The sequence below is a fragment of the Aspergillus piperis genome, assembly GCF_003184755.1.
Source record: "Aspergillus piperis CBS 112811 unplaced genomic scaffold BO85scaffold_1, whole genome shotgun sequence".
NCBI lineage: Eukaryota > Fungi > Ascomycota > Eurotiomycetes > Eurotiales > Aspergillaceae > Aspergillus > Aspergillus piperis.
Window position 1 is genome coordinate 1,910,510 of NW_020291591.1, and position 22,071 is coordinate 1,932,580.

The window sequence follows — 22,071 nt, forward strand, 5'->3', positions numbered from 1 at the left end:
ACAGGGCCTCGACTGTCGGTAAATTAAGCAGGAGGGGCACCGACAGCTTTCAGGGTCCTGGGTGGGCTGTGATTGGAGTAGCCCTAGCTTGTGTCATCCGCGCTTACATGACGACGATGGTCAGCAGCAGCAACACATGGTCGGTTTGCGCCAACGTAGACATCAGCAAGCTGGGAAGCAGCTAGTTGCTGTCATCGTTCGATTAATATAATATAATTTTACTACTATCTAATTAGTATACTTCTGCTTAGCACTGATAGTATAGTATGTTTGGTCGTACTTTGATAACGCAAATGCCCATCACCTCATCGTTACCGTCGATCACGCACCTTCGTACTCTAGCCTCGAGGGGCTACTGCCCTATGTACCCATCACATGTATATAACTTCAAGATGACCAACGTGCATTCATCTCCAGCAAGCCATACTATCTCGGTCGGCCCTGGGTTAGCTGTTATACCGTCTTGTTCTTGTCTGGTATACGGATCGCTCTGACTATGGAGCGAAATTCCTCCAAAGCTGCGTCTTCATTGGATCGCGATCACCAAGCTGACAAAAGCCAAGACTTGAAAGATGGAACCTATGTGAACCTTGCCGAGCCGGATGATTCCCCTGGCTCCGATGCGGTCCTTACTTCTCTCTTCCGTCGGACCAAGAAACACGACCCCGACGCCATCGCGACCACTAGAAGTGTATTCGACGACCCTTCCCTCGCACCTTTCTACCAGCCCCATCCAAAATATGAGAATCTTCATCGCTTCGATCCCAGCGCACGGTGGACCTATCGTGAGGAGAACAAAGTCCGACGTAAAACAGACTGGTCAATTCTTCTCTGGATCCTGGTTATGTTCTTCGGGTTGAACCTCGATCGAGGCAACCTGAGCAACGCCAACTCCGACAACCTTCTCGGCGATCTAAACCTGACTACGAACGACTACAACAATGCGCAGAACATGTACCGCGTGGGATTCCTAATTGCAGAAATCCCTTCGCAGATGCTCGGAAAAGCAATCGGTCCTGATCGGTGGATTCCCGTTCAAATCATCCTGTGGAGCTTTGCATCCGGAGGACAATTCTTCATGCACAACCGAGCGGGATTCTTCGCGTGTCGATTCTTCATAGGGCTGTTCATGGGCGGCTTTATCCCCGACTCCATATTGTACTTATCCTATTTCTATACAAAGGCGGAGATGCCGTTCCGCCTGGCACTTTTCTGGTTCACTGATTCGATATCGGGTGTCATCGCATCTTTCATTGCGTACGGTGTCTTGCATATGCGCGGAGTTGACGGGCGGGAAGGATGGAGATGGCTTTTCCTAATCGAAGCGCTGATCAGTTTCGTGATCGGCTGTTTAAGCTTCTTGTTTCTGGTCCCTGGACCCACTCAGACCAGAACGTGGTGGAACCCGAAAGGAATCTTCTCAGAAAGAGAAGAGACCATCATCGTCAATAGAGTGCTGCGCGATGACCCATCCAAGGGCGACATGCACAATCGCCAAGCATTGTCCCTGGGGATGTTGTGGAAGAGTCTGAAAGACTACGATCTCTGGCCGATATATATCATCGGGATCATGTTCGAGATCCCGACTTCACCTCCGAAGTCATATCTGACCTTGTCGCTAAAGGCGATCGGCTTTTCCACATTCCAGACGACCCTCTTGTCCATTCCAGTGACTGTCTTTGCCGCTATCAATCTTGTACTCGTCGCGCTCTTATCTGAGTTCTGGGGCCAGATCTCAATTGTTTGCCTCCTGACACAGCTGTGGTCACTTCCACTTCTCATTGTCCTCTATACATCTGCTGGAAGCCTTTCCAATTGGGGGCTCTATGCCGTCTCATTTATCTTGCTGGGCTGGCCAAATCCGCAAGCTGCCCAGGTGAGTTGGTGTTCACGGCTAAGTAACAGTGTCAGAACTCGAGCAGTCGGTGCAGCGGTCTTTAACATCATGATTCAACTGTCTGGAATTGCCTCTTCCAACATTTATCGATCGGATGATAAGCCTCTGTATCGCCGTGGAAATAGGCAGCTGATTGCGATCAATGTTGCCACTATTGTCATGTACGCGTTGGCCAAGTTTTATTATGTGTCTCGGAACCGTTGGAAGAAGGCTCAGTGGGACAAGATGACGGCCCAGGAGAAGGCGACTTACTTGGAGACAACCACGGACGAGGGGAATAAGCGACTTGACTTTTATTTCGATAGTTGAAAGAGTTATCATGCTGCTAGGGAAATGCGCGGTTGGTAGGAGACGTTCATGTCAAAAGGGTTAGTGGTTAGTAGCGGACCGCATTATCGAAGGGAGACTGTTTGTCGACAGGACAAGCAATGGATATAAAGAATAATTAGGGATCATAACCATCCGTATATTGTCGAGGAGATAATGAACTCGTCAAATCCGGTTAATTAAAGAAATTTTCTATCAGAGCGACCGATTGAATGTGTCCTTCGTACCTTCCGTTATGACACAGTCGAATACTTGTAGGATAGCAATATACAAGAGAAAAGCAGATGTCATACGTAAATTGAAGGATCATATATTGTTCTGCAACAAATGGAAATTTCAGATTATCACGGACACGAAGAAATTCTTCCTGGCTTTATGCACTTTCTACCAATTCTGGTCCGCGGTAGATTTATCAAGATATTAAGTTGGGCGGAAACGAAAACGAAAACGAACCAAAATAGAAACAGGGGTCCTCCGGCTTAAACGAATATACGAATGGAGCCCCACTATAGATCTGGAAAAGTTCACCAACTGCTCAGCATAGGATGTTCGCATCCAATAGCAGCTACTTTCTAGACAGTAGCGTCTGTTTCAAGCTTCTTGATCCGACTGACTTTTGGACCCCGAATAAACCACCCCGTTCGCTGGGTGGACAATCCTAAGGCCATAGTACTGAAAAGTGTATCCGTAGCCCCATGGTATCATCCTATAGACAACATAATTTTCATTGCAGGACATTTCCTCAGCCTCACCTGTGCGGGTCCATTTTCTGTTAGTCTGTTGTTCGAAGCCCCATGGTACTATGGACCGATAGTATAAGTACCCAGCTTGATAACAGAGACTTTCTCCGTTTGGTATTCGAAAGACTTCCCAGGCCCTCCTTCTCTAACTACTGCTTATCTATTATTTCCCACACTTTTTTTCCAATCTTATTTGTCTCTACTTGGTTGCTGTTCCATTCCGTTCATTACAAAAATGTTAGACCCCAGAGATTCAGAAAGTTATGAATTCGCATTCTACCGCTATGACCCCAGCATGGGTGGCGCCGTTCTTTTCATCCTTCTCTTCATTGGCACAACAGGGTATCATGTCTTTCAAATGGTCAAGTTTCGCACATGGTTCTTCATTCCATTTGTCATAGGTGGTATATGTATGATACTCTTCACTGTTCATAGCCTAGCAATATGCTGACTTTCCTAGTTGAGATCATCGGATATATCGGACGTGCCATGTCCAGCAAGCAAAGCCCCAACTGGACGTTCGGGCCATACATCGTGCAGACGCTCTTTCTCTTACTCGCCCCTGCTCTCCTTGCAGCCTCTATATACATGCTACTCGGTCGAATTATCCTAGTGTTACAGGCTGAAACCCACGCACTGCTGAAAAAGAAGTGGTTGACGAAGATATTTGTCACGGGTGATGTGCTTTCATTCTTATTGCAGGGAGCAGGTACGTGTTTGCTTATTAAATCCCTCATTATCTAACAGCTCTCTGACACTGTCCAGGCGGCGGAATCCAGTCCAGTGGCAGCCTATCTGCCATGAAGACCGGCGAGCACATCATCGTCGTCGGCCTCGTGATTCAAATATTCTTCTTCGCATTTTTCATGATCACCGCGACCCACTTCTACCTGAAGGTCAAGAAGTATCCGTTCCCTCGATCTTGTTCTCCGCATATTCCTTGGAAGAAACACATGAAGGTACTCTACGCGACGAGCTTCTTTATCATGGTCCGTTCGATGTTTCGACTCATTGAGTACATTCAAGGAAATAACGGGTTTCTTTTGCACCACGAGGCCTTTCTTTATATTTTTGATGCACTGTTGATGTTTATCACCATGGCCATATTCAACGTTATTCATCCGCAAGAAATCGGCCAGCTACTCCATCACCCCAATGATTATGACATGACATCTTTCTCAGAAGAGCAGACCCCAAAGCCCTACCAAGGGTACAATAATGTGTGAGAGAGCTGTGGCATTGATACTATATTTCGGTCACCATCCAATCTGCTCCTGTTCGCGCCATATATTACGTTCGTTGTCTTCTTTCCAGTCCCGACTCTTTATTACTCCTTATCTACATCTTAATGACACTCCAAATTTCAGGAGGATGAACAAGCCTTGCCAAATTGTGGGGCATATAGCTACATTCCAGTCACGTGACTTCCCGATCGAGAGGCCGGGCCAATGCAATCAGAAACAATAGAATCATGACAGTTTGTATAAAAAAGCTCTGTACCGACCAGGCTGTTGTTGCTTTTACTCTTATTGGATTGTGGGGTTCAATAAATTATCTCGATCCTGATCCGTAGAGGCGGATACTCCGAGAAGACATCAGGAACTAGTGCACAATAGGACTGGCTTATAGCGGTACCTCCAAAACTGGCCGTTCTTATACAAGATTGTCCCAATATCAGACCGAATTTTATTGAGTAGCGAGACATGTCGGACTGTTAGCTGGGACTATTTTTAGCATGTCATGCCCTAGGTCGGATTCCGTACACAGAAGGTTAGTGGATGTCTTGAGGGCTTGAACAAAATAAGGCTAGGATGAAACCGGGTGTCTCACTGGGTATCTCATTTGTCCAACAGCATCGGTTGTTCCGGCCCGCTAGTTTCCACCGCATGTCACTTGTCTCGGATTATTCTTGAAGGCTTGGCATTTCGATCTTCAGGGAGGCGTTGGTTGGTGTGCTTAAATAGAGTCATCCACGCCATTGTTTTCCTTCTTCAACTTGCGCGAATTGATTATTCAGTATGGCGTCTAAGTCCCTGCTACTCCTTCCGGCATTGGCCACGGCCGCTCTGGGGAATGTATTGGACCTCGATATTAAGGTCCGAAATGGTTATGTATGTGAAGTCGAGCTCCCTCAAATTTGTTTGCTTACTCGTGGAAATAGAGGACCATCGAGGTTGACCTCGGAACCCCAGGAGGCCCGTTTGATTTGATGTACGACACTGGATCATCAACGCTCTGGGTGCTCGATAGCAATTGCACAGATGATTGCGTGAACGTGAGCGGGTTAGTACATCACTCCCCCTTATTTCACGACTATATTACTGACGTCTACCAGCTACCCTCGACACAGCTATAATCTCACTTCTACCGGCGTCAACTTGGGTATCGAAGACAGCATTGATTACAGCGGGGGCACCGTCAGCGGCTTTACTGCCACGGATATTCTCACCGTGCCAGACACTGACGTCTCCTATCGCCAAACCTTTGCGGTCATCACCGACAGTACCTGGGCGGCATTGGCAGCTGATGGGTTCATTGGTTTGGCATCCTCCACCATCGCTTTCAAAAATACCACGTCCGCCTTCGAACAAATGATGCAGGATGGACTTCTGGATGAACCTCGATTTGCCCTATACGCAGGTTCCGGTGTGTCGACCACGTCGAATCCTGATCCGGAGAACAACGGTGTGTTTACTTTCGGTGGTAGCCATGAGGATATCTATGCGGATGGTGATCTGCAGTGGATGACTATGCTCTCCCCGTTCGAAATCTACAAAACAAATATCCTTGGCATTCAAGGGCACAACACCTCCAATGGCCAGAACATGTCAAGCGAGGTCCTAAACTGGTACGGCCAGGTTATTTTCGACACTGGTATGTACCCCCTTACGACACTAGTATTCCTGCTGAAATAGTCGGACTAACCTATATAATGACGTAGGCGCTTCGTCGATAAGCGTCCCCAACGACCAGATTGAGGCCATGTATGCTCTAACCCCGTTTTCTTACGCCGATATCTCATCTGGATACCGACCTCTGTGCTCCGATTTCAACGATACATGGTCTATCTCTTTTACAATGGGCTTCTACGGCGAGGGCGTTACCTTCAACTTGACCGGTGATCAGCTGGCTGTACCAGGGTATCAGGACGACGACCATTGCTTCCCTCCTTTCAATCCGTGGGACAGCTACAATACTATCATTGGACAGCATTGGTTGAGCAACTTCTATGCTGTTTTCGACTTTGGATCTTTTGATCCTGACACATACAATATCCGTGTTGGGTTGGCTCCTTTGAAGAAGGAATACCTGCCCAGAGCTTGAACCACGCTCTTTCATTCATCTAAGAATTTGCTACAAATTTACAGCGCGAAGGTGAATATCTAAACCTTACGGAGGGGTACTTAGTACGTTGAGTTTGTGTAGTAATTAGAATATCATTGAATATTCCGGGTCTTTTTCTTACAATAGCCAGCTTACGGTGCATACCTCTTGGGTTGTAAGATTAGTGAACAAGGGGGGACCATCTCACACTGGACCAGTGAAGCAGCAGCAGACGGGTAATGATTCCAGCGGCGCTGCTGGCCTTGACTCTGTTAGCGGTTTCGTCCATGCGCACATCTGTCTACTGGAAACGCGTCAAAGGCCACGGATGTTAGGACAGCTATGGTGACGGCGACGTATATCAACGTGGTTATTGATCCGGGGTTATTTCGGGCAGAAAATGTATGCGGAATCGTAGGGTTCTATGTTAATGATGCAGACCACCGGGTTTCTTGCTGGGGCTTAGGTGATGAAGATGGGGGTCTGACGGTGTTGTGTATATGGTTCCCTAAAGAGTGTGGGCTGACGGGGATGTCGATAGACATACATAGGTCACAGGGATGTGCCATCGCAAGCCCAACATGACTAGTGCAACCATAAATTCTGATCTTGTGAATAGCACTCCGATAGGGCAGATCAGATAATAATGCTATCGTTAATCTAACCGAGCATCTTACAAAGGCTTTGAAATATCCCGTTATTTCCAAAAAAATATCGTACAGTGACAAGTAAATTTCCAATATTCGAATACACCATATGTCCCTACTCATCAAGATTATACGGAACCCCTTTCTCGACCACGAGTTCCCTGGCAGACTTGCCTGAAACGGAACGAATATCAGGATCGGCCCCGGCTTTCATTAGGACATCTAAAACAACCGCCCGGATATGCCGAGCGCTTTGGTTGTTTTCCGGCTCATAATAATGTGTCTCCAGGTAGTAATACAGCGGCGTGCGGCCCTTGTTGTCTTGTGCGTTGATATCCTTGTCAGCACCGTGGGCCAAAAGGAACCTCAGGCCCACCAGCTCCCAGTCTGGATCAAGTAGAGTAAGGTGGAGCTCTGTCTGGCCTTGAGCATCGGCCCGCAACTGTGCTCCTGCCTCCATAAAAGTGCAAAACCGTGGAATCATGTTCTCACAGTGGGGCAGCGTATAGTGAAGGATACTTCGCCCTCGGTCATCGAGACTACTCAGATCAGCGCCCTGTTCTTTGAAGAAATGGAAGAGGCGCATGCTATGTGCCTCAACCTCGGGATCCTCGGGGCTATAGGACGACCAGCAGTTGGCGAGATGGAATGCGGTTTGGCCGTCCTTCGTGCGATAATTCGCTAAATCCGGAAACCAAGGGCACGTGCGCGGCCAGAGCAGCTTAATGATATCGAGTTGACGACGCTGACAGGCTTGGTGGACTGGCAGCCAACCGTTGGCATTCACCGTGAGGGGGTCTGCACCGTGGTCCAGCAGGAACTGTACGCTGGATAAACGACCACTCCTCGCGGCGGCGTGCAGCAAAGAACCCCCTTGGAAGGACCCCGTCTGCGGGATCTCTTCGTTGATGTCTATCACGGCGCCTTCGCGCTCGAAGAAGTATCTAATCAAATCCGGATGCCCGTTGCGCACCGCGCGAGCGAAAAGGCTCATTTCTCCGCTTCTCCCCTCGGGAAGGTCCACTCCGTGGTCAACGAGCATATCGACCATATCCAAGCCCATCGAGCAATCAATAGTAGCATAGATGATTGGTCGGTGCTTAACCCAGGAGCGTCTGTATATTGACAATGGGGGTTTTGCGTTTGGGCTGGCCCCGTGGGCAAGTAACAGCCGGAACGTCTCAATGCCCCTCTGCCAGGCAACCTCTGGTTCGTCCGGGATCCTTGGATAGTAGAGGTCGTACACCTCGTAGTCAGCGGCATCAGCGAGAGCCCGGTCAAGAACATCTTGTGGTACCCCCGGTGCAGGATAATTACGGAGCAGAATGTCCAGCGTTTTTGGATAACGATGTGATGCTGCTGCGGCGATGGCGAGCGGCCATTCACGGCTGCTAATCCTGTCCGGGGGTAGGCGATCAATCAACCGCTGTACGACAGCTTCGGAGCCATTGAATGCTGCGGCCATAAAAGGAGTGTGTGGCTCGCTTATCCTTCCCCCAAGAGTGCCACGATGTCCATCTGTTCCAATGTCATCCACCGTTGCATCTGCCCCTGCGTCGAGCAAGATATCCACCATCTCGGACGAGTTGTTCGCAGCGACAAGATGCAAAGGTGTCAGGCAAATTTCACCGTAAGGCTCAACACCTTTCTGATTGACATCGAACCCTCGGGAAACCAGGTAACGGAGGATGTTTGGCTGTTCCCATCTGATGGCCTCATGTAGCGCCGTGTCACCAAAATGAGGAAGATCCACACCTTCGGGGGACTCAAGAATCGCAGCCACGGCGGTGAGATTGCCAACGCAAGTCCACCCTATTAACTGCTCGTCAGGGCCAGCGTCTCTGTTATATGGGATTACTGGGTAGCGCGCCATAATGATTGGAGAATGTGAAGAGAAACAAATGAAAGTGAAATGCAAAAGGAAGATAAAAACTCTGGCTTCTAGTAGAGAAAGGAAGTTGAAGTGGAGTAGGGAAGAGTACAATACCCGGCGGATTAGCATTGATACGTCTCGCGGGGTATGTTACGGAATTTGTATGTAAAATACGGATAGCGGGGCAGTAGGATACAATGCGAGACAGCCCGCTGGCTAGTCTGCCCAGAAAAGAAACCCGCTCTAAACAACATATGTCTAGGCCCAAAAGAAAGTTTTTGTCTTATATGGTGCTGTGCACAGATGCCACTCACTCATGAAGAACAACTGCCATATACTGACAAGCAATTTGCTGCTGCACAATAGGCATCTGAGCTGCCACAGTATCCGTTTACCGAACAGCAATTACCGAACTGACTGCCCAGGCACGTGGCGCTATTTGAGGACATAAAGCCGCAAAGGCCATCGGAACTAATTGGCTGCTCAGTGCAGCTTCCAAATGCCGACTGGCACTGACCAACACCACAGTATGCATCTGTGCTGCCACAATAGCCGCTCGTGGAGCAGCAATCGCCGAATTGGCTGCCAGCACAGCTTGCATTGACAGAGGACATGGAACCACAGAGCCCATCAGGGCTCACAGTAACAGTATCACAAGTGCCAAATGAGGAGTCACAGGAGTCAATCCCGCAGTAATCGTCAGTGCTTCCACAGTAGCCATTGACTGAACAGCAGTCTCCGAAAGCGCTACCCGCACATGTTGCATTAGAAGAAAGTGCTCCACACAAGCCATCCGAACTGATGATAGGTCCAGAATCACATGTGCCAAATGCTGTTTGACAGCTAGTATAAGCACAGTAGTCCGACGTGCTCCCACAATATCCGTTAATCGAACAACAGTTCCCGAATGAACTACCCGCGCAGGTGGCGTTGACCGAAGAGAGGGCACCGCATAAGCCATCAGAGCTGATCGTGGGTGCTTCCTCACAACTTCCGAAAGCACTCTGACATGACTTGTAGGTAAAGTAGTCGGATGTATCACCACAATATCCATCAAGCGAGCAACAAGACCCAAACTGACTTCCGACACATGTCGCATTAGTTGATGACCGCGACGCACAGAGGCCATCTAGGGAAACAGGGTTGCCTGAAACACATAGGCCGTAGGAAGAATCGCAGAGCCCGGCCGTGCAATAGTCTGCGGTGCTGCCGCAATACCCGGAGATAGAACAGCAGTCTCCGAACGATGATCCCAGACAGGTGGTGCCATTGCCACATAGTCCATTCGTCGAAATAGTCAAGTTGCCATTTATGTCAGTCGCATTGAAGCCACTCATAGGGTGAATACAATATGTAACTCCAACCTTCAGTTCTCCGTCACAGGTCGACGCGGATGAGATGGAAGGGTTTGCAGCCATGAATAAGTTGAACGGCGTATTTGCCTGGGCCAAGACCGACACGCAACTGTCACCCGATACCACGGTATAATACTGGCCACAGTCGGTGGTGGTCCCATCAGCTAGCGTGACATCATTTGGCAAAGCAACGAAACTGGTACCATATCCTGATCCAGATCCTCCCTGTCCATCTATGCCTGACTCTGAGCTCGAATTGGACGAAACTGTTAGATTGAAAGCTCCTCCGGGAGGAGAAACACATCTCACTCCACCTAGAAGTGCTGTATCGGCTATATTCGAGCAATCGCTTTCGATCATGCCATTATATGCTACAAGCTTCATCCACGGTGTGCCGATGGTAGCAGCAATTGTGGAGCAATTGTCAGCTGCAGTAACCTGGTAGATATACTCGCATGCTAATGGTAGGCACAGGTCGAGCCCCACGGTTGGATCACTGCAGTTATACAAAGTCGGATTGATTTGATACAGGGTTGAGGAGGAGAAAGAGTGAGCTATGGCGATAGAATCACACGTGTCTCCTTTTTGAACCGTGTACCATGTATCTGTTGAGCAAGTGGGGTCGGCTGCAGGTATAGCAATGCCTCCAGAAGTCGGTTCTGTTTCCACACCCGTAAGGTTGCAGACTATGGGTAAATCATAAATTTTGTCAGTTGTCCGCACCCTTCCAGCTGTCAATCTCTGCAAGGTGATAGCATGGACTTACCTGAAACTGAATAATTGAGCATAGTCTCGTAAGGCTCGTTATAAGCCGAATACGGGGACCGCTGCATCATTTTTAACTTCCTAATCCAGCATTCGTCACAAATATCCGACCTGGGCACATCGCTCAAGTCAGACGCCGAATCCCAAGAATCGATAATATCTAGTGCCAGTGATCTATCTGTCAATTTACTGTGTCGTCTCCAATAGTGAAAAGCCAACGAACCATTACAGTAGGTGCCGTTTGCACTCTTCAAGCACGTTTCATTCCAGCCTGTCCAGACGCTATCAATCACGGAAAGAGCCGGAATTCCCTGTGCGATAGTTGCATCTGTGCCACATTGAGCCACAACTTGGTCATGGAGGGTCAACAGAGACAGGCCACATTCAGTCGAGCACACGGTGTCAGTCAAGCTTGTATTTTCCAGACTACCATGCCAGACCGGTTCTCCAAGCTTGGAGACATAGCTATCGCACTCCAGAGCAGCGTATAGGGCATCTTGGCAGCTCTGCGTGAGATTAGAACTGCTAAATGCCTGACTCGGTACTAGTTGAAATGAACTGGCATCGGAGTCGCGTGCTTGATGCCAATGCAAGTGCGAGTGGGAGTAATGACTATGACCGCGGAGGGAATGCCCGAGAGTGCCCTGCACCGAGAAGGACAACGACGAGAATGCTACAATAAACTGGAAGTAGCCCATGGTGACTGTCTGCTGTAGATTCGACACCAGCAGCGAGCGGACAATTGTGTGAAAAAGTAAAGAATTTCTACCTTTTCATGCCTACCCGAGCATTCAGTCTTATGTCTTACATCAGTTAGTGAGACGGTACGAAACGTGTATCATTGACTCAGGGGTTGTAATTTTGGACCCTTAGCCTATCCGAAGGGTCCGGCCATTGGGCTCGAAAAGTAGACTTCGGAGATTGGATTGTGGGGTACAGTCTAGCTTCAACCTACCGAGTTCACCCTGTGATAAGCGAGGGGATAATAGGTTTAAATAATGGCGAGGCTTTTTATCCGTACCTTCCGTGCCTCGCTTTATCCGCCCTAGCCCGGCATCTCTTTATGCGATTAACGCACGCTGCCGGACGACATGAGGAGAGTAAAAAAGTTCTCATAGGTTATATAGATCACTGATTAACACTACACCTCGGTAGCCCAATACTGGGTATACAAAATTTTCTTGAGAGCAGAACTTATACCCACAGTGCTCTTAAGCGACGGTCGAGCTATGGCCCTTGGGTGCCTAGAGTACCTTTCCTAGCATCCCCACATAATCACAGTCACCGGCGCTGCCATAACTAGCCAAAAAATAGTCAGGAACAGGTCATGGGTCCGAAACAAGGATTTTCATGATACACCATACCAGTCATTGGAGGAAGGGGGTAACGATCATGTTCACTTCGATCAAGACTCGATGCGATGCCCCGCAGATAAAGAGGCACTGCCCCCCTCGCCTTTCCGTATGATTTCTTCGAGTAAGTGTCTTCTTTTTCCCATTCAAATGTATACACTGCTATCGTGGCTGGGCTTGTTCCTGGCCCTGGCTGGCCAGTCTCTCCAGCAGAGTTGCAGTGAATCTAATCCCTGCGCTCTCGGATGCTGTGGCAAGTCCGGAGTATGCGGCATGGGCCCAACATTTTGCGGGTATGTATCCATCCTCCCCAATGACTGCATATAATACATATCGCTAACAGACTACTTCATCAGGCAGGGGAATTGTACGGCTAGTTGTGGTGCCAAGGCTGAATGTGACCCTGACAATTGGGGTCCAACTTATGTCAATGCCAGCACATGTCCTCTGAACGTCTGCTGCAGTCCGTACGTTTTTGAGCTCTGTAAAGTAGTATTGAATCATAGCTGAGCGCTCCTATTTATAGCTATGGCTTTTGTGGTACAACGAGCGACTTTTGCGGCGACACCACCATTACCAGACCATCATGCGATGCCTCAAGTCAGAACGTTTCTCGTATCATCGGCTATTACGAGGCCTATGCTTTGACTTCGCGCGCCTGCAATGTACTTCTTCCCTCGGAAATTCCCTATGGAGTCTACACACACGTCAAGTAAGAGCATCATCATCATGCACTAGGTTGTTGCTCAGCTAATTGGAAAACAGCTTTGCCTTTGGTACCATTGACCCGTCCACTTTTTCGGTACAAGCCACAGATGAAACCGAAAAAACGCTCTTGCAGGAGATAGGATCACTTAAGTTGATCCAACCTGATCTTCAAATCTGGTTATCACTGGGCGGGTGGTCGTTCAGTGATGCCGACCAGTCTACGCGTTATACATTTTCAGACCTGGCTGCTTCTGAGGAAGACCAGAAGGCATTTTTTGCTTCTTTGATCTCATTCATGGGCACTTATGGCTTTGATGGTGTAGACATCGATTGGTGGGCTCCCACCTCCCTGCATATCGATGATTTATGCTGATTACATTTTGCGGGATAGGGAATACCCTGTCGAGGAGGATCGTGGCGGAACATCCGCTGATTACGATAATTTCCCCAAATTCCTGAAGAGCCTGCAGAGCAGTCTATCTGGAACAGGGTCAAATAAAGGAATCAGTATCACTCTACCGTCTAGTTACTATTGTATGTTACTATGCTTTCACCCGCCTCCAAACAAGCAAGTCGGCTAAATTTCGTCCTGGTACTAATCATTCCTAGACATGCAACATTTTGATGTCGCGAGATTGTCCAAATATGTGGACTGGTTCAACATTATGGCTTACGACCTTCACGGCACCTGGGACGAAGATAGCAAATGGACCGGCCCATATATCAATGCACACACCAATATGACCGAGTTGCAGACCACTCTTGACTTACTTTGGCGTAACGACATTGACTCTAGCAAGGTGGTTGTTGGCATGGCTTTTTATGGCCGAAGCTTTACCCTTAAGGACGCCGAGTGCTCTGAGCCCGGCTGTGAGTTTATATCTGGAGGAGACGCGGGTAGTTGTTCTATTACCTCCGGTGTGTTGCTAAACCCAGAGATCATGGACATCATCAGCGAGAATGGCCTCACACCGACTCTCTACAAGGACGCTGCCGTGAAGGCCATTCATTGGGAGAATCAATGGGTTTCCTACGATGATGAAGATACCTGGAAGTTGAAGGGTGAGTGGTTCAAAGATCAGTGCATCTCCGGGGTAATGGTGTGGGCGGCCACTCAGGATGACACCAATGGTACCTGGGCTAAAGCTCTCACTTCGGGCTTGGGAGTGGCGATTATGGAGCCAGTACAAATTGGGCTACTTTCCCAGCGCCAAACCGCGACGACGACAACGAAGACTCGCGATACCTTGAGTCAATGTCGCTGGACCAACTGTGGCGATGATTGCCCCAGCGGCTTCAAGGAGGTCCCGCGCGATGGGACAAAGTTAACAATGACTGACACCACTGGCTGCTCCCCTAGTCGTGAACATAAGTTCTGCTGTCCAGCCAGTGATACAGACTTCCCTACGTGCACATGGCGTGGTTTCCACAACACAGGCTTCTGCAAGGCCGGATGTAAGGATGGGGAAGCCGAGGTGGGCTCGCTGAAAGAGGGCTGTCGTACCAGTCATCAGAGTGCTTGCTGTACCATCACCTCCTCCACCAAATCATATTCTAAGTGTAAGTGGTTTGGCGGCTCGCCGGGCTGCGCTGGGTCCGGTAAGAACCATTCATGCCCCGATGACTATCCCAATTTTCTGTTCGCAGATAGCAACGGGGCTGGGGGGGAACAGACCTGTTCCTCTGGTCGTAAAAGTTACTGTTGTACAGAGATTCCTGATGAGTTCACCGATTGCAAGTGGTATCAGAAAGACACTACAGTGTGGGGTCCGGATTCCTACTTTTGCGAGACCTCCTGCCCTACTGACTACATTCGACTCGGCATGGAAGCCGGAAGCTGTGGTTACAATATGCAGGCCTACTGCTGCGGTGGCAAGACCACCACGACCACCACCACGAACACCACCCCAAACAATACCTGGGAATACATGCAGTACGCAGAGTTTGCTCTGCTGCTATCAAACTACATGGACAATCCCTATTGCTATGATAATGAGCTGAGCGTGCCAGGTATCGACTACTTCTACAGTGTAGCCGATGGTAGCATCACCAAGAAAAAGCGAGAGTTGCTTCTTGGAAGGACCTGTACACTAGACCAATGGCAGTCTCTCATTAAATGGGTCACTATGCTCTTCAGTTCCAATACACCCGATTGGTCTGTTAGGATACTCCGTGATATGTGGGATGAGGAATTTGCTGGCTATTACTCATTTCTCCTGCAGTACTCATACTTAGCCCCTTTCCTCGCGACCGTTGCCGAAGCGGGACAAGATATTACTGCCTGGATCACGGATATTCTTCGGGATCCCATCAATGCAGCCTCTGATATCTACGATGTTCAATTGGCTATGGATCATCTCTGCACCCTTGATAATGACAACAATGATGGCGATGACAGCACCACTACCTCCACATCTACCAAGCGATTCTTGCATGGGGAGGTATTGCTGCCCCGACTAGGAGAGGGTAAACGACACATCAATGGTCTAGGTAAGTTACCCATCACACCCGGCTTAACAATTTCAGTCAAATGATGCAGCTTTGCTAACGAGTCTTGTTATTCAAATCAGGCGACTCTACAAGGGAAAAGTCTCCCGGTATGTTGGAGATTCTAGAAGCGGTCAATGCTGAAACTCTTCCTCTCAACTACGCACGTTGGCTGAGGTATGGGGCGGCAAGAGCGGGACGCAACTCTAGAATCAGGCCGGGGCTCATCCTAGAACTCGCCTACTGGATTGGTCCGCAGGTGGGGACTGTGGGAGACAGCTCCTACAATCGGTACCGCGATATGGGGGACGGCACTGGTGCAGACCAGTGGGTCATCTTCCACATACACTTTGACGAGATGGGAGTGAGATCCAATATTCATCCATTCGTTTCCGTCGATCAGCGGACCTACGCACGCACCCAGTCCATCCAAGTTTACCACGGCCGATACACCTATAGGGCCGGTAGTAACCTGCGTGTCGATCCTGAAACCCCCACTACGGACCGATCGAGCGTGTTTTACTGCTCCGGAAATGCTCACTGGGACATCGGCAGAGTGCATCAGACTCCGGATGCTGATAGGTGGGGAGGCGAATTGCAGAGATGGGGTAATACTCTGGCGCGTACATATCTCAGCGCAGAAGCCTGGAGGATCGTATACCCAGAACTAAGTGTGACTGGGGGTCAGATCGATGCGGATTGGATTATCGCTGTCAATGACCCCAGAGTATATGCCCGCAACAGCTGGATCCTCGATTCTAATGGTCATGTGGTGACAAATGTATATATCCCAAATATTCCTGAACCTAGATAGCAGCCTCTATCTCAAGGCATCCTAGGACGTTGCCTGATAGAGCAACCTTTCATCTCATCTACCCCGTTATTCAAATGGAATGTCTTCGAAGCCAAAACACTGGCACTTACTGTCACCATTCTCTGATATGCAGTATGTATGGGTTATTCATAGTTACACGATGTGGTCGGACTCCTCTACGACATTCATGTGAGCGCGACATTTTCAAACTCATTTGTTTCGTTACAGTCCATTTTTCTCTATAGCATACTACGTGATATCTTCATTCTTGTTTGTATGGCATGCCATAATATGTCCTAATAGCCCTCTAGCATACACCCGTGGAAATTCTGGCTTCCCTGTTGTCTTGAAACTGAAATTGTTCAGGTCAGGCCTGATCATGCTCCCAGTAAATCGTGGACGGGGGTTTGATTATATTTCACATTCTAACAAAATCTAGCTATGGCCATCATGCACCTTCTTTATCTTCTAGGAAGAGTATGAAACCCACATTTGATCAGACGTTATGTCATCCTTCCAAGTGATAAAGTAGACGTGACACTACCATAAGCTAACTAGCTATTTTTGCTGACCTGCACTCACGTAAAGTGATTTGGGTGGGGGGCGGACGGTCGAGATTACTATGGGTTGCTGTGATCTAAGAGAAATTGCTTGTCGCTTGTGTTGCATGGCAGATATCCACTGATCATTGATTCTTTGCCTTAGCCTATAATGTAGCGCAAGGGGCAAATGGTGCGGTGCTGTTGATGGCCTGGTCCACCTCCAATCAGCCTCATAACAATTACTGATAACGGAATATCTCATGTTGACTCTAATGAGCCACAATTTTTGGCGTTGGGATGTCAGAAGGTGCCATTTGGATTTGCGTGCTACAAGATGTATTCCAGCGATGCCTGACGGATATCGTGTGCGGCTATTTTTCTCGTGAAGATTGCGACTCGGAAACGATGCTAACTATCCTGGAACCACAAATGGTGCTATATATCTCCTAGTATTTTGATTTCCTGATCCCCGCTCGCTGAGGAAATTGGGTACATTAACTGAAGCAAATTATTCTCCAGAGGGGAGTATACCAATTATCTGAGAAACACAGAATTTCAGCCCGGCAAGAATCCCTACACTCTAGGCCTATGCCTTGGCTAAAACAATTCTCACTTTCACTAGCAAGTGTTGTCTCTTATTAAAAAATAAATAAATAAAGAAATAAAGAAATAAAGAAAAAAAAAACCCTTTTTCTTCAGCAGCTACTTGCGATCATTACGAAGACGTGGTGGGTTTACTTGGTGGACCGCCGTACATTCTGCCACCTTCGTATGTTCGTATACTCGGAAGGGATGCTCGTAAATTCGTATAATTCGCATAGAGCAGCCCCACACCGGAGACACATCCGTTTCCAGTTTTAGACTTTTAAGCTTGATTTTCAGGCAGTCTATCTAGGGCAACGTATGTGATTGGTGACCTTAATGGAGTGCCGGTACTTGATATCAACGGGGTTGCTAGGTTGAGCAGTTATGGTTGTCGAGGAAGGGCGATTGCAGCCTTTTCTGCGGGGGACCTGGGATCGAGGCCTGGTCTGCGCCACGAACCTCATCTACCTACTGGGTAAGGCAAATTGTTCGACAACGTAGATATGTGAGAGAAGTTTTCCCTTCAAAGTTCGGATCGAATATGAGTGCCTCGATGGCTAGGCCTCCTTCAGTATTCAAGGCCTCGGTCTGTCAGTATCACGATGTTTCCTTGGGTGAATATTAGCAGATAAAGTCCATACTGAGGATATCTCCAATTTTTATATTGATCTAATCTACCAACGCAGGCCTCCATTCCATTATCTTCATGTATTTATCGAGCCATCGGGTCCTGAGGCTGAAAGTCCACGTGTTGGGATGTGGACGTTACGGCTATCCCCCCCAAACGGCAATCTTATCATCTCAGAACATGTATATATATCAATCCGCCGTATATATCAGGCATATCATGAAAACTCCGTAGCCTATCCGCGTTGCGAGTAAAAACTTAGATGTTAGTCCCTTGGGTCACGGCGGTTAGGGCGTGGCGGACCGCTCGATCTCTCCGCGGACCCACACGTATTCGTATATGCTAAGGTTCGAAGGATCTCAGGGTCCAATGCAGCGATTTCGATATTCTTATATTAATCTCATCTCATCTAGTGCTACAGTCTCCATCCTCATCAAATCTTTCCTTCATTCCGTACCCCTACTATACCCAAAATGGCCTCCCAAAACGACACCAATGTCACCTTCGTCCTCTATCGATACACTCCGTCGATACCAGCTGCTGCCATTTTCACTGCTGTTTTCATCCTCCTGGCCATAGTCCACACCTATATGGCCTTCAGGTACCGGTCTAAATATTTCATTCCCTTCATTATTGGGTTACTGTGTAAGTACATTTTCGAAAATCTGCAACTATCACCAAACTAACTGATTACGACATGAACAGTCGAAGCAGCCGGCTACATCGCCCGAATCTTTTCCCACAATGACCCCCTCGCTCTCGGCCCCTACATCGTCCAGACCATGCTCATCCTCGTCGCTCCTCCGCTCTTTGCTGCCTCCATCTACATGACCCTAGGCAGATTGATTCTCTACCTCGACGCCGAATCTGCCTCTCTCCTTCGCGTGAAGTACATCGCTAAGATATTCGTCGTCGGGGATATTATCTCCTTTCTCTTGCAATGCGGAGGTACCTATACCCTACTACGCCATTATAATTCTCTCAAAAGCCCCTCTAACGAGTTATTTTTATTGCAGGTGGTGGCTACATGTCCGCCGGCAGCCTCTCCGCCATGGAAGACGGCGCGCACATCGTCATAGGCGGTCTAGCCGTGCAACTTCTCTTCTTCGGATTCTTTATCATCGCTAGCGCTATTTTCCATTATCGCGTTAAGAAGAATCCGCAATACTACACCACCAGACAAGTGGCATCCTCCTCCCGTCGCGACTCGTGGGAGTGCATGCTGTGGTGTATTTACGGGGCGTGCGTGCTTATTCTCATTCGGTCGATTTATCGTGTCGTTGAGTTTGTGGAGGGGAATGATGGATTCGTTATGCATTTGGAGTATTTGTTGTATATCTTTGATGCCGTGTTGATGGCGCTGCAGGCGATGTTGTTGTTGATTGGGTATCCTGGGCGGGTGCTGGGAGGGGGTAGGAGGAAGGATGGGGGCGTGCCTTTGGAGGATAGGGCGGATTCAGAGGAGAGGTTTTTGAGAGGTGGGAAGGTGGCTGTTTAGGTTTTGGATTTGCGATGGGTATATATTTTGGATGAACGGGTTGGGATCAATGATTGGGTTCAAGGAGTTTGAGGCGTATACTTATGCTATATAGAAAGTTTGTTATTATTGATTATGATCTTCATTAAAACGGTACATTGGTATAGCGTTACTCCTCCTGCATTGCCATCGGCCACTGCATCAGGGGCATCAGCGCCCCATCTCCCAGCTTCACGACCAGCATATGGGTGTTCCGGATCTCCTTCGGAAATGCGCCTCGTAGATACCACAAATCCTCAAATAGAAGCAAAATCACATAGAAATGCGCCAGGATCACATATGAAAAGCCTTCGAAGATGCCAGCATCATTTCCCTGCTGTAGTGATGAAATAAACGAGAGCGAAATGCAATGCGGCCACGACAAGACCGCGGCATCTTCGAGATCGGTCTGAAGATCCATTGAGACGGGGTTATCACGCTCACTAGTTGCAAAGCGAAAGACGTAGACAGTGCGCATGTACATGTCCTCAAGACGATCGATCGTGCTGATCTGTTCGCGTAGAAGTTCTGGGATTGTTTGGATGTTGGGAGATCCATAGGAATCTGGGCTTGGAGTGTCTTCCATGCTTATCCCATAGTCCTGGGTAAGGGTGTTTGCGAAGGCACGCAATAAGGAAATCTGCTGAGCGGCGCCTTGGGCGAAGCGGATAAATCGAGGGGGGGCGCGTTGTAGACGTGGAAACACCAGCGTTGGTGATGTGGCCGGAACGTCCCTCCAGTGCTCATTAGCGTGGGGATAATTCATTATTGTCCGTAATCTGCTGGTCCGGAGGACACCATAGTGCTCTCCTACGAAGGCTCCCAAGCCGCGGACTAGGTGCAGCCAGTCAATCCAGGGTTCTCCGGCTGAGTCACCATTGTGGAAGCCCATCCCCTTATCGCCTAAGGCGCGAATGCGCAAAGAAGCAAAGGCAAAGGCGACAATTAGGATGGAGCCACAGAAGATGTATTCGGCTGTACTAGCTGTCGCTTCTGATAATGCGTGTCGGAAGCCTTCAAGGCCTTTCTGGTGGTGATCGAGGATCCGGTGATAATCACGAAACGAATTTTCATCGGGATTTTTTTGAAAATTTGGGTCAAGATTTGGGTCCAATGAATTGGCTCGGGGTGATTCTGCCTCGCATAGTGCATGCGTGCCGGCCAGCGCAAGGAGAAGATGCATCAGGTACTCTTCTTCTGCAGCTAGGGTTGGGATGACTCGCTGCCAGATCAATTTTCGCTCCGGATGGAGAGCCATTCTGCCAGAGACATGGACCATGAAATGCGTCAAGAGACCCATGTCTGGCATGTCAAGGCCCTCGTTTTGATGAGAGACCTCCGCTGATTCAGACAGCGGTGGCATGTGCAGATCTAACGGCCGTAATGGCTGCCCTATATTGTTGCTCGCAAGGCGACGAGCACGCCCTGCACTTGTGGGACTGTTACTTGTAAGTCAGATATTGGAGCTAAAAGGGGTCAACTGCCACATAACGTCGTTCCCATTGACGTGAGGTTTGGGTACCTACATTACATGCTCTTCTGGTGGTGGGAATGAGCATGGTTCGTCACGAAAGGAACACGCGCCACAAACCGGTCTTACTTCATCACACTGGAAGGGGTCAACATCGCAGCTGAACTCTCTGCGTGGCGCTTATACAAACCTTGACTCGGCGTAGCTTGCAGGTGTAACAACCTTTGCGGGATTTGTTGTGGCGCGCCCGTCGCCTTTTAGGATTTCGCGGAGGGGAAACATCGGGCAATGAAGCACCCGTTGAGGATCGGGTATCAGACATGATTTGCTCCCGAGCGAGGCCAATATCGCAATCTCATTGGTCTCGGGAAGGAGCCAGTTGAGAGTGGGAGAAACGGCCTGGAAGTTGGAAAGGTTGATGAGGTGGTGGTGATGCCCTCACCCAAACAGCTGGTACGGGAGGCTAAGTAGACCATCTCTGCACATTAGGCGGATTTAATTCCTGATAGTTCATACACAGCCACAGACAGAAAATACAATTATAGACTTGTTCTTTTATATTGTTACTGAAAATACTGGTATGCATAGTGGTGTACTTGATAGCTGGGTGGTGAGCAAAGGGCGGGTGGTTTGGGGGTGTCCCAACCTCAAAGTATATCTTGAACGCTTATCACGTGGAAGAGGCAAGTTATACTCTGGACGGGACTCATCCGGAAGGTGCACTACACTGGGATTTATTGATGTTTCAGATGGATCAATGAAATCTTTTTGATCAGTAGAAATTTCCATCGCATACAACTATCATCTCGGTTCTAATCTCGCACAGTACATGCTTGTCCACAGTCGCAAGGGTGGCCATTATTGGTGGACGACATGCTAGATCTTTTGGGAACTATAATCCTCCACAACATCAATTCCAACAGTAAAATACACGCAGAAGAACAAAAGTCACATATCTCCCTAGGGTTTGCTTAAGTACTATTTCCGGCAATGGCTGCAGTAGACGCTACCCTAAAGCTTCTTCGACCGTCTGCTAGGAG

General features: G+C 48.7%; 9 protein-coding genes across 9 annotated transcripts; 5 read left to right on the plus strand and 4 right to left on the minus strand.

The window, feature by feature from the left end:
* Window positions 1-496: 496 nt before the first annotated feature.
* On the plus strand, window positions 497-2,248 carry BO85DRAFT_494883 (putative MFS transporter; the record flags this gene model as incomplete). The annotated part of the gene is made up of 1 exon (XM_025663883.1): window positions 497-2,248. The coding sequence occupies one exon, from the start codon at window positions 497-499 to the stop codon at window positions 2,204-2,206; it is 1,710 nt and encodes a 569-aa protein (XP_025521091.1). The 3' UTR covers window positions 2,207-2,248.
* A 951-nt stretch (window positions 2,249-3,199) lies between these two features.
* BO85DRAFT_455206 (RTA1 domain-containing protein) lies at window positions 3,200-4,190 on the plus strand (the record flags this gene model as incomplete). Its single annotated transcript, XM_025661372.1, has 3 exons — window positions 3,200-3,365; window positions 3,425-3,673; window positions 3,730-4,190. The coding sequence occupies 3 exons, from the start codon at window positions 3,200-3,202 to the stop codon at window positions 4,188-4,190; spliced, it is 876 nt and encodes a 291-aa protein (XP_025521092.1).
* Window positions 4,191-4,973: 783 nt separating this feature from the next.
* Window positions 4,974-6,417, plus strand: BO85DRAFT_494887 (pepsin-like aspartic protease). The gene is made up of 4 exons (XM_025663884.1): window positions 4,974-5,075; window positions 5,126-5,247; window positions 5,300-5,838; window positions 5,906-6,417. Exons 1-4 carry the CDS (start codon window positions 4,983-4,985, stop codon window positions 6,286-6,288), a joined length of 1,137 nt encoding a protein of 378 aa, XP_025521093.1. The 5' UTR covers window positions 4,974-4,982; the 3' UTR covers window positions 6,289-6,417.
* Window positions 6,418-6,925: 508 nt separating this feature from the next.
* BO85DRAFT_465099 (ankyrin repeat domain-containing protein) lies at window positions 6,926-8,867 on the minus strand. Its single transcript, XM_025662028.1, has one exon. The coding sequence runs from the start codon at window positions 8,806-8,808 to the stop codon at window positions 7,051-7,053; it is 1,758 nt and encodes a 585-aa protein (XP_025521094.1). The 5' UTR covers window positions 8,809-8,867; the 3' UTR covers window positions 6,926-7,050.
* A 275-nt stretch (window positions 8,868-9,142) lies between these two features.
* Window positions 9,143-9,556, minus strand: BO85DRAFT_444500 (uncharacterized protein). The gene has a single exon (XM_025659026.1). It carries the CDS (start codon window positions 9,437-9,439, stop codon window positions 9,200-9,202), a length of 240 nt encoding a protein of 79 aa, XP_025521095.1. The 5' UTR covers window positions 9,440-9,556; the 3' UTR covers window positions 9,143-9,199.
* BO85DRAFT_515721 (uncharacterized protein) lies at window positions 9,143-11,626 on the minus strand (the record flags this gene model as incomplete). Its single annotated transcript, XM_025664799.1, has 4 exons — window positions 9,143-9,888; window positions 9,929-10,849; window positions 10,930-11,088; window positions 11,152-11,626. 4 exons carry the CDS (start codon window positions 11,624-11,626, stop codon window positions 9,446-9,448), a joined length of 1,998 nt encoding a protein of 665 aa, XP_025521096.1. The 3' UTR covers window positions 9,143-9,445.
* A 301-nt stretch (window positions 11,627-11,927) lies between these two features.
* Window positions 11,928-16,387, plus strand: BO85DRAFT_410871 (glycoside hydrolase). Its single transcript, XM_025657498.1, has 7 exons — window positions 11,928-12,573; window positions 12,637-12,747; window positions 12,807-12,992; window positions 13,046-13,321; window positions 13,380-13,522; window positions 13,598-15,478; window positions 15,559-16,387. Exons 1-7 carry the CDS (start codon window positions 12,344-12,346, stop codon window positions 16,287-16,289), a joined length of 3,558 nt encoding a protein of 1,185 aa, XP_025521097.1. The 5' UTR covers window positions 11,928-12,343; the 3' UTR covers window positions 16,290-16,387.
* A 2,130-nt stretch (window positions 16,388-18,517) lies between these two features.
* On the plus strand, window positions 18,518-19,542 carry BO85DRAFT_361286 (RTA1 domain-containing protein; the record flags this gene model as incomplete). Its single annotated transcript, XM_025655586.1, has 3 exons — window positions 18,518-18,689; window positions 18,750-18,992; window positions 19,061-19,542. 3 exons carry the CDS (start codon window positions 18,518-18,520, stop codon window positions 19,540-19,542), a joined length of 897 nt encoding a protein of 298 aa, XP_025521098.1.
* Window positions 19,543-19,676: 134 nt separating this feature from the next.
* Window positions 19,677-21,412, minus strand: BO85DRAFT_465101 (Zn(II)2Cys6 transcription factor). Its single transcript, XM_025662029.1, has 3 exons — window positions 21,222-21,412; window positions 21,087-21,169; window positions 19,677-20,999 (listed from the first exon to the last, which is right to left on the minus strand). Exons 1-3 carry the CDS (start codon window positions 21,351-21,353, stop codon window positions 19,691-19,693), a joined length of 1,524 nt encoding a protein of 507 aa, XP_025521099.1. The 5' UTR covers window positions 21,354-21,412; the 3' UTR covers window positions 19,677-19,690.
* Between the last annotated feature and the right edge of the window lie 659 nt (window positions 21,413-22,071).

What these genes read in the sequence shown, in the direction of transcription:
- BO85DRAFT_494887 (XM_025663884.1), top strand. Translation starts at nt 4,983, where the DNA reads ATGGCGTCTAAGTCCCTGCTACTCCTTCCGGCATTGGCCACGGCCGCT. An exon ending in TTAAGGTCCGAAATGGTTAT is followed by an intron (nt 5,076 to 5,125) that starts GTATGTGAAGTC and finishes TCGTGGAAATAG; the next exon opens with AGGACCATCGAGGTTGACCT. An exon ending in CCAGGTTATTTTCGACACTG is followed by an intron (nt 5,839 to 5,905) that starts GTATGTACCCCC and finishes ATAATGACGTAG; the next exon opens with GCGCTTCGTCGATAAGCGTC.
- BO85DRAFT_465099 (XM_025662028.1), bottom strand. Translation starts at nt 8,808, where the DNA reads ATGGCGCGCTACCCAGTAATCCCATATAACAGAGACGCTGGCCCTGAC.
- BO85DRAFT_444500 (XM_025659026.1), bottom strand. Translation starts at nt 9,439, where the DNA reads ATGGGCTCTGTGGTTCCATGTCCTCTGTCAATGCAAGCTGTGCTGGCA.
- BO85DRAFT_410871 (XM_025657498.1), top strand. Translation starts at nt 12,344, where the DNA reads ATGCGATGCCCCGCAGATAAAGAGGCACTGCCCCCCTCGCCTTTCCGT. An exon ending in GATGGTGTAGACATCGATTG is followed by an intron (nt 13,322 to 13,379) that starts GTGGGCTCCCAC and finishes TTTGCGGGATAG; the next exon opens with GGAATACCCTGTCGAGGAGG. An exon ending in TCTACCGTCTAGTTACTATT is followed by an intron (nt 13,523 to 13,597) that starts GTATGTTACTAT and finishes AATCATTCCTAG; the next exon opens with ACATGCAACATTTTGATGTC.
- BO85DRAFT_465101 (XM_025662029.1), bottom strand. Translation starts at nt 21,353, where the DNA reads ATGTCTGATACCCGATCCTCAACGGGTGCTTCATTGCCCGATGTTTCC. An exon ending in GCAAGCTACGCCGAGTCAAG is followed by an intron (nt 21,170 to 21,221) that starts GTTTGTATAAGC and finishes GACCCCTTCCAG; the next exon opens with TGTGATGAAGTAAGACCGGT. An exon ending in CCACCAGAAGAGCATGTAAT is followed by an intron (nt 21,000 to 21,086) that starts GTAGGTACCCAA and finishes TACAAGTAACAG; the next exon opens with TCCCACAAGTGCAGGGCGTG.